The following is a 14173-nucleotide window of genomic DNA, read 5'->3' on the forward strand; positions in this document are numbered from 1 at the left end:
GTGGTATGTTGTATTAAGTGTCAGTTATTTGGGCTGTTTGATGTTAATATTGGGGGGTACTTTCTAGTTCAGGGATAAGACAGTAAGCAAAGGATATTCTGATCTTTTCCATGACATTTTTGCTTAAGTCTTTTATTTGATAGTCTCCAGACTATTGTGAATTCTCTGATAAACTCATTTTCTTAGTGGTTAAGAAAGCGAATTAGAGCAACAGCTCTTCTAATATCCTGAGCAGTTCTACACATTCTTATAAACATGAAACTGCCTTTTAAGGATCTGTGTTGATTGCAGCCGTTCATAACATCCCATTAGAATGTGCATAAATATTTGGTCAGTAGTATGTTTTGCCCAGGAAAGGGAGAATGATGTTATTCTCTGGCCTAAAGAAGATGATTATTTCTAGGACTTAATGATTAGAACAAGGGGGTCTTGAACTTAATTTGAATTAATTTCCTGTAAAGAAACCTGTAATTGGGAGTGGAGGAAAAGTAATGTCAGTCACTTAGCCAATGTCTGTTTTTAGCAGCATTGACTTTGAGATGCGTGGCATAGAGAGGAAGTACAAGATAAAGATTCTTGGTGCCTAGATGTAACCGTTCTAGTTGGAACTATGAATAAGATAAAGTGGTAGTAAGTAGCTTAAGAGAGTAAGTACAGTTGTGGACAGGTATTAAGTACAGACTTAAGCTATCAGGCAGAGGAGAGGTTGCATGCATTGGGGATAGAGGGGAGTGATCAGGAAAGGCAGGAATGGGGGTTGAGCACACAGATTAAAACACCTGGAGGAAAGCATGGGAATAAATTTAAGGGGTTTGATGGGCAGTACAAAAAGTAGATATATATGGGGTTTGAATCTTGGATGCTGATATTTACCAGTTATGTTTTGGGGTGCATTAATTTCTTTTATAAAATTGGGTCAGTGGTAGTTCTTTTCTCGAAGTACCTGGGAAAATCAGGTGTGGAGTGCTCAGTACACTGCTTGGCCTATGAAAGGTGTGGGAGTGAAGGAGAGGCTTCCTGGCATAAAGATTGGGTGCAGGCTGTGTGCAAAGTTTGGACGTTCCTGGTGAATGTGGAGTAAGTAGATATGTTTCTTTTTAATAGCTTGTTCTGTCCATGTTCCGTGTAAAAATCCTGCTGCGATAGTTCAGTCCCAGACGTTCTTCAGATGCTGTGTTGAAGAGAAGCAAACTAAATTTGAGCTTATGTGTTTTTAGGACCTATTATATTTATTAGAATTCTGTAGGAGTATTTAATTAAATGCTAATTTAATTAAATGCTGATAGTGGCCATCCATGGTGGGGATGGTGCTTGTGGAATTACGGTTTATTTTCTTTGCCATACTTTCTTTTTTTTCTAATTTTGTGCAGTGAGTTTATACCAACTAGAAAGCACTAGGTTCTAGAAGAGGCCCTAATATTTCTTAGTCTCTTTGAGCTTTTGTCACATTTGACTATTAGGTTACTTTGTGTAAGGTTTTATTTTAAAAATCCTTCGATTTGTGCTCTGATTTGTGCTCTTTGCTGTATTGGCTGGCCCTCATTCATTTGTTTGTTTGTTTTTTTTTTTTTTAATGTTTAACGTTTATTATTGAGACATGGAGAGAGACAGAGCACGAGCAGAGGAGGGCAGAGGGGGGAGACACAGAATCCGAAGCAGGCTTCAGGCTCTGAGCTGTCAGCACAGAGCCTGATGTGAGGCTCGAACTCAAAAACTGCAAGATCATGACCTGAGCCGAAGTCGGGTGCTTAACCAATGGAGCCACCCAGGTGCCCCAAATTTGTTCTTTTTGAATGGAAGTAGGACTTTATATTCCTCCTGGGTAGGTGATTTTGAAGATGGCTGACTGGATTTCAGTGGATAGCTTGAGAAGGTGAAGCAGACCTTATCGCAAACTGGTTGGTGTATTTTTATATGAAACTCAAACCAGGGCTTTCACGGGAGCTGTAATGATAGCTAATATTATTTATGATGTACCAGTTTCTGATATAAGCCCTTTAACAGTGAATCAACACATTTAATCTCATAACAGGTGTAAGGTAGGTGCTGTAATTTTCCCCCTTTTATTTATTTTTATCTTTTTTCCAATCTGCATTCTAATCCCAGGTTTATTCAACACAGTCCTTTCATTCTACACAGTAAAATATAAACACAACAGTGCCCAAAGTGCTACAAGTTGTAGAACTCAAAACAAATTTACAGTACTATCATTAAAGCCAAAAAGTACTGTACATACTGCCAAGGTAGCCTGCAAAAGACCCCCATGAAGAACAGCTGCCACAGACGGGTCCGTGCAGTGATAACCCTGCAGAAATGGATCTCAACTTGCTCACCAATTTCGGAGAGAAATGTAACCTGGGGTGTGGGTGTGTGTGCATGAGTACATGTAAAAATAGAACCATTTTCGGGAACTAACACAGGGCGTTTGACCCTAGACATTGGAAGAGACCGGAGCAGGGGAGCAGGGCCAGGCTAGCGGGAACAGCAGCTGCTCAAAAGTACGTTCCTTCCCAAGAGATCCTGCAGACCAATAAGCAAGGGCATGACCTGGCCACCAGATGAGACCCCTGTCATTTGTGGGAATGAAAATCCTATACCCTCAGGCTGGGGCCGCACTCTTACCCTGCTTGTCCTTGATGGCTTTGCCACTAAATTGACTCAGGAGCTCCTGAAAACTGGAGAGCATCCTTATGGGCACAACCCCAAACCAGTAATGTTCCTGCACCTGGAAAGGTAATGTCTGTCATCAGAGGAAATGTCTCAGTTGCTGTCGTTTAAGAGCCAGGCCTTGAATGAAGAATTTTTTTCTTTCCTACCAATCCTCTTTTGCTTAGAAAAGTGACAAAACTGAAGTGGATGGAATAGAAGTCAGAGGGTACAGAGGTTTGGTGGCCCTCTTCATTGAGAGTAGTTGGCACTGGAGCAGCTCCTGTGGCGGCAGCAGCCAGGGGAGCGACATCCCCGGCACACGGGGAGGCCTACGCCCCCGGGAACTCTGTCTTTTTATCCTTGGGGGCAACTGGTGCCACATGCGGGGGTGGGGGGGTGGGGGGTGGCCTCATTCTTCTTGGAGGGCTGAGTCACGTGGGGCCGGCCTAGGCCAGGGAGCCAGCACAGGTGTGCTGATGATCTCCTGGCCATCGATTTGTCCTTTTTCCAGTACCTTGTTCATCTGGATTCTCAAACTCCATAGATGATTAGCCTTTAGACAGATGGGGGTGCATCTTTTCTACAAGCACGTCAATCATTTAAATTTTCCCAGAGGTGGAGAATATCTCCATGATGTGGTCCATGCTCACATTCCTAGTGAGCCCTTTGATGTGCCCTTTGGTTGGTTTAGGGGAAGGGGTCCGCTTTTTCCTTTTTCTTTTCACCTCTTTTGGCTGGTTTGGATTTGGAGTGGGAACACTGTTGTCATATCTGTGCTTAGAAGGACTCCATGAGCCAGAGGAACTGCTGGAGCTGGAGCTGCAGAGCTTGCTGGAACTTCCCCAGCAGCTAGATGCTGAAGAGCCGTGAGAGCCTCTACTCACACCTGCGCCGGTGGTAGAGCTGGACGGTGACCTGCTGTTGCTGCCGCCAGGGAAAGCACTGGGGTACTGCGCCTCTTCCAAGCTTTGTTCTTGTGGTGACCATTCTCACTGGACTCCTTGGTGGCCCCTTTATCTTTAGAATGATACTTGGACCTCTCAGCAGAGTGAGCTTTGCATTTGGTAGGAAAAGGAGCCATCTTCTGCCACTGGGACCGCCTCCTGCTCTCCTCAGCTGTTAGGGCTGATACCTTAATTCCCCCATTTTAGAGATGAGCAGATAGAATTTCAGAGATGTTAATCATGCAGCTAGAAAGGCTGAGAAGGGATTTGGACAGACCCATACTGATTTTATGGATCCTAGAGTCTGAGCTCTTACTATACTTGTATTCAAATCAAAGTTGATGGCAAAGTGGAAAACCTAGGGATTTCTTTCTTTAGTGCAATGGGCTTACTATGAAAGAACTTTCTGGAATGTAATTTGCTTTGTAGTGGTAGGATATTGATGATTTTCTATGATAACGCTAAGGAAAATGTGGACTTTCTGCATACTTTGCAAGAGTTGTCCCTTGTTTGAGGTGTTACTGCTGTATCACATGGTGAGGATTGACATTCCAGTAGAGACATTTGATTGTTCTGTAAAAAGTTGTAACAGTAGCGTGGGTGTGTATGAGCCAAAACATGAATACAGCTGACTCTTGAACAGTTTTAGGGGGTGACAATCCTTTGCACAGTTGAAAACCTTGTAACTTGACGAACCTAAAACTTAACTATTAACAGTCTACTGTTGATTGGTAGCATTACTGATAATGAAAAAAGTCAACACGTTTTATGTGTTATATGTATCTTATATTTTAGAATAAAGTAAGCTAGAGAAAACAATGTCAGTAAGAAAATAATGAGGAAGAGAAAATACATTTATGGTACTATACCATATCACAAAATACCTATAATTCAAACCATTGTTGTTTAAGGGTCATCTGTAATTTGAACTGACACCAACTTTTTATTTACCTTTTCAGGATGTGCAAAACAGTTCTTTTTCTTTAATTTTTTTTTTTTTTTAACATTTATTTATTTTTGGAAGAGAGAGACAGAGCACAATCTGGGGAGGGGCAGAGAGAGAGGGAGACACAGAATCCGAAGCAGGCTCCAGGCTCTGAGTTTTTAGCATAGAGCCCAATGCGAGGTTTGAACCCATGAACCGTGAGATCTTGACCTGAATCAAAGTTGGGCACTTAACTGACTGAGCCACCCAGGCAACCCAAACATTTTAGATCCCTACCTCAAACCACATACAAGAACAAATTTCTGGTAAGTCAAATATGTAAAGGTTTATAAGTTAAATTTCAAAATAAAACCATATATTTACTGTTAAAGCAGATGTAGATTTTTAAAAGTAAGTAAAAATGTTAACTGACTTCAAGTGAAAATATTACCTAGAGCAGCTCTGTATAATAGAACATATTAGGTGTTCGTTCTATATTGCATTGCCCAAAGTCCATTAAGTTTTTAAAGTCAATTTTGGTAAGTTTTAAGAAGTAAAAATAAGATTAAGTTTACTTGAGGGACAAAGAGGGTATGTTTCTGGAGAAGGAGTGAGATACCTATAGAAGGACCAAGGCATTTCAGCTGGTGGAAGTGGTATGAGCAAAGCAGAAAGATTGAATGATGAACTTGTGTTGGGTCACTGTGCCTGAGATGCAGGTGGAAAATGGGGTTGGGATGGTGAGAGCCCTTAAGTGAAAGAACCTGGGCTTTATTTGTTGGTTATTTATTTTGTTCAGAAGATAATCACAAGCAAGACCACTTCAGATTTATACAGGTAGAAGAGAAAACCTTCATCAGGACGTATAATGAAGTTGGGAACATTAATCTTTTTTATTGTAAGATCCAGCACTTGTTTTGTGCACTTGTTTTGAAGAAAGGGCTGCAGGAAACAATGGAAGATAAATAATACTGCATGTAATTATGTTGGGATTGAGGTGGTGGTTTGATACACCTTAGAAATTCAGCTCTGGTGGCGTTAGAAAAGATGTGCTTTTACCATTGTTAGTAGCTTAGGCTAGAAGGCCTTTTAGCAGTGGAGAGGGTGAATAGAGTGGATAAGATTATCTTTAGCATTTTCCTGAAGGGCAGTATGGGCTGTGATAGGAGAGATACCTGCTAGTGATAACATTTAAAAAGAAATTTTAGTGATTAGTGTTATACATAGGCAGAAAAGCTAAGCTTGACCACCTGTGTTTCTTGGAGGCTACCACCAGCACATTCTAGTCCTGTAGAGTTTAGGGTTCAGAGCAGATCTGAAGAGATCCCAGGTCATGCCATACTCCTACAGGGCACAGCTACCTTCAACTGCTTTGGGAGATTGGTTCACAGGGGTTCTTACCCTGTTGGGTGGAAAGGGCCACTGAGGCACAGAAAGGCCCAGTGTCCTGGCAGATTGAACAGGGCTAGTGCGTTTAAAATATTCTCAAGATGTCATCTAAATACAGTTGGATTTGGACCAAGGCAGTATGACTCGAGTTTATTTACTCTGAATTGAAAGAACTAGGGGTCTAGGGCAGATATAGAGAGGGTCAAAGTGGGGTGTAAGGTATGGAGAAACGATCTAGAGTCTGACTCCATTGCTTGAAATTTTTTTTATGTCATTATTTTATTTTGAGAGACAGAGAGCAAGCGGGAGGGGGCACAGAGAGAGGGAGACACAGAATCTGAAGCAGGCTCCAGGCTCTGAGCTGTTAGCACAGAGCTCGACATGGGACTTGAACCCACGGACTGTGAGATCATGACCTGAGCTGAGGTTGGATGCTTAACCGACTGAGCCACCCAGGCACCCCTGGCTCCATTGCTTTTAAATTGGGTGACCTTGGATAAGTTCACTTCAGCTTTTTGAACTCCTTTTCTTTTCCTATAAAAGAGGAATAAGATGGGTTGCTCTAGAGAATTTAATGAGGTTATACACATAAGCAGGTTTTATACTTGATGTTATTTATCTTTTACTAATATATAGGAGGACAGAAGTTGTTCTCAAGGTTTATAGACTACTTGGTGAGGTTGTAAGCTGTTTGAAAAGACAAAGATGTATTGGTAAGAGGGTACATTATTTTGTATTGGGATTTTGAGCCCCAGACTTGAAGAAGAGAATAGTGGAGATTGGCTGGGCCACCTCTCAGAAGTATCGTGAGGCAGATGGTTATCACATCAGATTTGTGCTTCAAAGTCTAAATGACATGACTCCAGATGCTGTCCATTCTCATGGATGGTTTTACTCAGTGGAGAGGTCAAAATGGGATTTACTGTGTGCTTTTACAAATGTGACTTTTTATTGCACATTCAGAAAACTTGCCTTCTCTGGTGATGTAATTCTACCTGGATATAATGTTGCAGTAAGGTTTTACACTTAAATGTTTTTTCTTCTAGGGCTTGCATTTCTTTTGGTCCTAAGAATCGTTCAATTGGAGCAGCAGCTAAAAGCCAGGTAGAGTTTTGTTTTTTCCTAAAATGACTGACATCTCTGTTTTGTCCGTCTTTTCTTTCAGCAGTTTTTGGAGTGCCCATTATGTGCCTAGTACACCAGTCCCTAGGTGGACAGCTGAGAAAGACAGGCCTGATCTAGTCTCCTGTGCTTGAGTGAGGATCAAATAGCTTTTTAAAATGACACAAACAGGATAATCTGTTTAATGTAAGCTACCAGGATGTATTTTGCCAGGTCTTGTTTAAGCAAAGCTTATATTCTTGTGTATTTTACATGTTTCTTAAAGTCTGTGCTTTTGAGTCTTCATCTTCTACTTAGAGTCATTGTTGTTTGTAGATTTGATCTTGTTAATCAAGGTTCTTGAAGAAGGAAAGCATACTTGTAGAAGCACACTTGACATTAGTTTACTTTATGAAACAGGAACTTGACATATTTGTTGGTTTCTGAGTAACCAGAGTGGCAGAACTCCCAAGAGTTCTGAGTGTGAGGGCCTGAGGTAACTGTAAAATTAAGGAGTTGCGTATCTGACCTTTTTCTGGTTCTGTCTTTTTTTCTGTTCTGGGTAGGGCTTCCAATTTATACCCAGTCCCTGGCTGGCTCAGTTGAAAGACCATGCAACTCTTGATCTTGGGGTCTTGAGTTCGAGTGCCATGTTGAGTGTAGAGGTTACTAAAAAAAAATCAATGAATAAACTTAACAAAAAAAAAAAAAAGCCAAAAAAAATGGTGCTTAGCCAATTGATTTTTAATCACATATAGAACATTGGGTGTTTTATAATTTGATTTTCAAAAAGTTGAAGATATGGTAGGAAGTAGTAGATAGGAAGTAGTAGATAGCAAGTAGAGAACCAGTTTGAGATGTCTTGCCTTCTAAAATTCCAGTGAGTTCTTCTGTTTTGAAACTTGCTTTCATTATTGAGAATAGTTAACTGTATTCAACCTGTCAACCTCTAGGATAACATAGTCATTGTGATGCTGAGTTTCGGCTTAGCAACCTACTAAATTTGAAGAAGGGCCTGATTTTGGAGGCCTCGTATTGTTTCGTAAAGGGGCTTCTGTCTGCCTTTTAACATAGCCATTGAGGAGGAGTTCTGGAGTTCTTATAAAAGTAAAAGAAATTTGTAATTATAGTTACACATAGTATCATTGTCCACAAATCACTTTTAGTATCTTGATGTCTTTTTGTACTTTCTAAGGATTTAAATGATTCCTCAACTCTAAAAGTGAGATCTTACCATATAGATACTTGTCTTCTAGCCTTCTAAAATAATGTTACCCACTGTATGGATACATCTTTTTCTTTTTTTCTCTTTATTAAAAATTTTTTTTAATGTTTTTTATTTATTTTTTGAGAGACTGCGTGAGCAGGGAGGGTCAGAGAGAGAGAGAGAGAGAGAGAGAGAGAGAGAGGGAGAGAGAGAGAGAGGGAGATACAGAATCTGAAGCAGGCTGCAGGCTCTGAGCTAGCTGTCAGCACAGAGCCCGATGTAGGGCTCGAACCCACGAACCGTGAGATCATGACCTGAGCCCAAGTTGGACGCCTAACCGACTGAGCCACCCAGGTGCCCCGTGTTTGTTTGTTTGTTTGTTTATTTGTTTTTTTTAATCCTTTCTCCTGTTAACCAACCATCCAGGCTGTTTCCAGTCTTCTGCTGTTACAAATTACACTTGGTCATTGTCTTCTTATATTTATTTTTGTGTACTTAAATGTTATCTTTTTTCCCCCAATGTTAAGTTTCTTTCATGAGAATTTCTGAATTGATACTGCCAAATTGATTCTTGAAAAGTTTGAGTCACACACTGTGGTAATTTTTAAATATTAAAGGTCATTTTATGTAAATGTTGATTAGAAGTTTAAGAATCGGAGATACCTTTGTACAGGTCTTCATGGAGTCGTAGGACAAGCTGGGCTCCAGTGCCATCCCTGCCACTGTGGTGTGTGAGCAGACCTCATCCCGAAGGGTATAATGCTGAAGAAAACGAAACTCAGAAGGAAACTTTATGGAGTTAAAATGATGCTAATTGAATCAGAGGCTGCTGATTTTTTTAAAAAGTTTATTTATTTTGAGAGAGAGCACAGCACACATGAGTGTGAGCAGGCGAGGGGTAAAAAAGAGGATTAGAGAGAATCCCAAGCGGTCTCCAAGCTGTCAGCACAGAGCTTGATGTGGGGCTTGATCCCATGAACTGTGAGATCATGCCCTGAGTTGAAAGTAAGTCAGACTCTTAACTGACTGAGACACCCAGACATCCCTGAATTTTTTTTCTAGTTTAATTGCTCTTAGTCTTTTTACTTTTTGTCTCTGATATTCCTTCTCTTAGGTAATTTCCAACGCAAAGAACACAGTCCAAGGATTTAAAAGATTCCATGGCCGAGCATTCTCTGACCCATTTGTGGAGGCAGAAAAATCTAACCTTGCATATGATATTGTGCAGCTGCCCACTGGATTAACGGGTATAAAGGTAAGGTTCTCAAAGTGATGCCTTATGATATGGTGTTTTATTTTATCAGGTGAGTATATATGTACTATTGTGAGTTCAAGTTGTAGTGAAGTTGTTAACAAATGTTTAGAAGAAGCTTTTGCAAGTTAAGACCATTTGGCATTTGACATTTTTTTGAATGACTTGGAATTTGATTGAGAGGGTGACACTGTAAATATAAGGGTTGGACTAATGGGTAGTCGTGATATGAAGTTAACACTGCCATGGCTTCTTGTCTTGTTTACTGATGGAGCAGTCTTTCTAGTGGGATTTTAGTGAGTGACTTTCTGGAATACCAAGCAAAGAAATTTACACTTTAAAAAAGTCATTAACAAAACGTATCATCATACTCTTGACTACAGGACTTAGATTGAAAAGATGTGTTATTCTTTTAGGGAATGGGAGATTGGTTTTTGATATCTCTGAGACATCCAGAAGACTTTGTGAAGCATGCAGTGAGCTGATCATACAAAAGGAAGTGAGAGGCTCAGGGATGGATAGGACGGACACGTTCTTCTCTCTACTCAGAGATAATAAGGGGAATCCAGAAGGGTGGATTGAGCTTTCCAGGCATCTGAGTTTAGCAAGGGGAGATTTGGTGTTTGAGACACTCCAGTTGGAGAAATCAGGATCATGGGAATAGGCTCAAATCCAAGAGATGATGAGAATGGTGAGAAAAAGGTAGGCAGCTGTGCTTTTGTAGCTGAGAACTAGGTTGAATTTGGAAGTGAAGAATTCTGATAACCACAGAGTGATCACTGGGTTTACTTAGGATATCTGTGGCAATAATCTCAGTAGTTTGAATGGGCTGGTAATGGATAAATCTAGAGCACAGAGGAGGGGAAAAAGGGAAGAAAAGGAGGTGAGTAATTAGAGGATGCTTATAGTCAGGAAAGAACTAGGGATAGGTATTGGCACATTTAGTCATACACATTGCAAGAGCCAAAGGAGGAGGAGACTAGGGAAAAGACCTGGGGAACAAGTGGATCTTAGTACAAGAGTGGAGGAACTAAGAATTAAGCATATAGCAGGGAGGAAGCGGCAGTTTAGAAAGAGGCTTATGGGAAGGAGGGGTACTTTCCCACCTTTATCAGGCACTAAAGTGAGACAGTCCGCGATTGTGAACCAGAATAAATGAGGAGTGGGCTGGGGAGTGAAGAGGTAAGGACAAGGTGGTGGTCAGGTCCACCTGGAGCAGCTGAAAGAAGAGAGTTCTGTTTTCTAGTGTGGATTGTATTTGGGGAGTATGAGCATGTGGGATGAGGCTGATCCCAGGCAGTCTTACAGCATTTAAAGTTTGAAACTCTTATCCAAGTTGCACACTTACTGCAGTGTAGGGTATCTTGAAGCTTTATTCATTTATTCTTTAACTCAGAAGTACTTATGGGGGTCAGGTCTGTCCTTGGTGTTGGCTACAGTAGTCAACAAATTGGACAAAAACTGTGTCCTCCAGTTGGATTGGATCCTAATTTTGAAAATGATCATAAAGTCAACACAGTAAACCAAACGCACATATTAGTCCAAGTGGCAAGAGTTTCCACCACCAGACCCCTTTATAGAGGTGCATTGTGGATCATGTGACAATTATGTGTGCACAGGTAATTGTCTTAGGTTTTGTTGGTGATCACAGCATATTGTTTACGTAATGATACTTACCTGCAAGTATTCATGTTTGACAAGCATGTTAAAAAGCTAAAAGTGACATTCAAGTTATTTTTGCTTCCCCAAATAGTGTTCAGTTCCTTCTAGAGATAATGTCCCATTGATAATGAGTTAGACATTGCTCATTCTTAGGGTTTTAGGACATGAGAAACTTTAATATGCCTAGATCCTTTTGTTTTATTGCAGGTGACATATATGGAGGAAGAGCGAAATTTTACTACAGAGCAAGTGACTGCCATGCTTTTGTCCAAATTGAAGGAGACAGCAGAAAGTGTTCTTAAAAAGCCTGTTGTGGACTGTGTTGTTTCGGTGAGTTTGATCCCTTTGTTTTACTGGAGATCTGAGTAAAGCCGCAGAGAAAAGAAAGTTGTTAATTGCAAATAAAGTTGCTTTTTGCCTTAGGTTGTAATTATTTTAAGAATCTACTGAACCACGCTACTTTTCTTGAATATTCTTTTCTGTTCCATAATTTTTACTCAGGTCTTCTCTCTTATACTTGTTTGAAGGCTTATCTCAAAGCTCATTTCCTCCTGGATTCCTTTTAGCACGTAGCATAGTGCTTGGCACACGATAGCTTCTCATTTGTGAATCAGTTGAATACTCTGTTATGTTGTCATTTTCTTCATTTCAGTTTCTATATTTTTGCTGGCCCCGTATTTAGAACTAAAGGCAAGACAGCAGTAGAGTTGATTTTGTCTTTTCCACATCCCTGTGAAGATGGAAGCCTGGCCCTTTGTAGCTTTGTGCTTGTTGGACAGTGGAGTCCTTAGGGACAGTTGAATTCGGGTGGATGTATTGGCTTTGTAACTGAATCCTCTTACTCTGCATTTCTTACCTTGATATTTTAGCTCTGGAGCCTGTTTGGTCTTAACATTGAGGAATCTGTTGGGTGGCTATTTTGTTCTGCAGTCTGTAGTTTGGTAGATTCCTTGGTTCTTGGCTATCTAGTAAAGTAGAACTGATATTTATCACAGGGATTGGATTATTGTTGTGTGCCATAATTTGAGGATGCAAAGAATAGAAGTGCTACTTCTCCTAAGAGCTCAGATTGAGTCCAGGCACTGTGTTTCTTAGATGCTTTCTGCCTTTTCCTAACTATTATATTTTCACATTTGTTCCTGTTTCCCCCACCTAGTGCACTGACTTTGGTCCTGAATTATGGTCTGTGTAGAAGTGAATTTTATGTACAGTGGCAGAATGTCTTGAGTGGCTTTTCCAGCTTTTGAGATCAAGTTAAAAGGTGATGTGTTAAGTCAGGTGTTAGGGGTCTTCTAGACCACACTAAGTTTCAGTGACTTGCCAGGAGAATTTGTAGAACTTACCATATAGCTATACTCATGCGTAGATTTATTACAGTGAAAATATAACAGAAGCCCAGTCAACAAAGGGAAAGGTCCATGGGCAGTGTCTGAAAGAAACCAGGTACAACCTTCCAAGAGTCCACTTGCAAGGTACTTGATGCACTTGATGCTTCCAGCAACGTGTTGTGGTAACAGGTGTGATACTCAACACCAGGGAAGTTCTGCCTGAATCTGCAAGTCCAGGATTTCTAACTGGAGGTCAGTCATGTAGGTACCCTGTGCCTAACCTGTACCGAAATTCTAGACTCCCAGCAGGAAAGTAGCTGTTAAGTATAAGTTATGTTGTACAAGCAGTTGAGGTACAGTGAGCCACTCTTGTTATTTAGGGAGATTTTTCTTTGAATTTAGTAACCTGTTTATCATTTAAGTTAACTATGTGCTGGGACAGCGCTAACCTTTTCATCAGGCTTTTCTAAGGATAGCAGTTTCTGGCTCCTATGTGAACCCTGCTGCACAGTTACTGCCCCAGGTCTTGGTATCCTGTTATATCTAATTGCTATATAAATAGGGCCTGGGTATATTTTGATTTATTTATAGATTGATTATTGTTAAAACATAAACTTTAATTTTTTGGAAAGGTAATAGCCCCACTTTTCAAAAATCAAGTGGGCTCTTCTGTGCCCTCTGCTTACTTATGTAGTAGGAATTTTTTTTCTTCCCAGATGTTACAAGTTTCATTACTTGGTTTTGCCACAGGTTTTTGTGTTCCCAAGTAAATATGTATATATCCTTTCTCTTAATACTCATTTTGAGAGCGCACCAATCGGAGAGAGGGGCAGAGGGCAAGACTGAATCCCAAGCAAGCTCCATGCTCAGTGTGGAACCCAAAACGGGTTTCTATCCCACAACCCTGGATCCTGACATGAGCTGAAATCAAGAGTAGGATGCCCAACTGACAGAGCCATCCATGTGCCTCTGTACATATCCTTTTTTAAACTTTCATTTTTTTCATTTTTAAAAAATGTTTATTTTGAGAGAGATTAGAGTACGTGCAGGGGAGAGACAGAAGGAGACAGATTCCACAGCAGGCTCCGTGCTGTCAGTGTAGAGCCCAATATGGAGCTTGAACTAATGAACTATGAGATTTTGAGCTGAAGTTGGATGCTTAACTGACTGAGCCACTCACTCACCCCATTCTTTTTTTCTTTTAATTTATATTTTATTTTTTACTTTAGAAAGAGATTGGGTGAGAGGAGCAGAGAGGGAGGAGAGAGAATCTCAAGTAGTCTCCATGCTTAGTGGAGAGTCCAAGATGGGGCTTGATCCTACAATTGTGGGATCATGACCTGAGCTGAAATCAAGAGTTTGATGCTCAACCAACTGAGGCACCCATGGGCCCCTCTGCTTTGACTTTTTTCAAGTATCTTTAAAATAATCTTTCTCTTTTTTTTTTAAGTTCCTTTATTTAGACAGAGAGTAAGCGAGCGTGAGAGGGGATGGTGCAGAGAGAGTGAGAGAGAGAACCTCAACCATGCTCTGCGTTGAGAGAGCAGAGCCCAACAGTGGGCTTGATCCTACAAATCGTAAGATCACAACCTGAGTCCAAACCAAGAATCCTGGACTTAACCAGCTGAGCCACCCAGATATCCCTACTTTCATGGGGTTTTTTTGTTTTTTTTTTTTGGGTCAGATTTTAGACAATTTATCTTCTATTTCTTCCAT

General features: G+C 40.7%; 1 protein-coding gene and 1 pseudogene across 1 annotated transcript in view; one reads left to right on the plus strand and one right to left on the minus strand.

Annotated features, from left to right (window-relative positions):
• HSPA4 (heat shock protein family A (Hsp70) member 4) overlaps window positions 1-14173 on the plus strand; it is a 48853-nt gene that overhangs the window by 6089 nt on the left and 28591 nt on the right. Inside the window, exons 2-4 of the mRNA XM_029941905.1 lie at window positions 6954-7011; window positions 9330-9470; window positions 11337-11459. Of these exons, the coding sequence (XP_029797765.1) occupies window positions 6954-7011; window positions 9330-9470; window positions 11337-11459 (322 nt within the window). The remainder of the gene's footprint in view (window positions 1-6953; window positions 7012-9329; window positions 9471-11336; window positions 11460-14173) is intronic.
• Window positions 2831-3730, minus strand: LOC115294174 (annotated as a pseudogene).

The sequence above is a fragment of the Suricata suricatta genome, chromosome 6 (assembly GCF_006229205.1).
Source record: "Suricata suricatta isolate VVHF042 chromosome 6, meerkat_22Aug2017_6uvM2_HiC, whole genome shotgun sequence".
NCBI lineage: Eukaryota > Metazoa > Chordata > Mammalia > Carnivora > Herpestidae > Suricata > Suricata suricatta.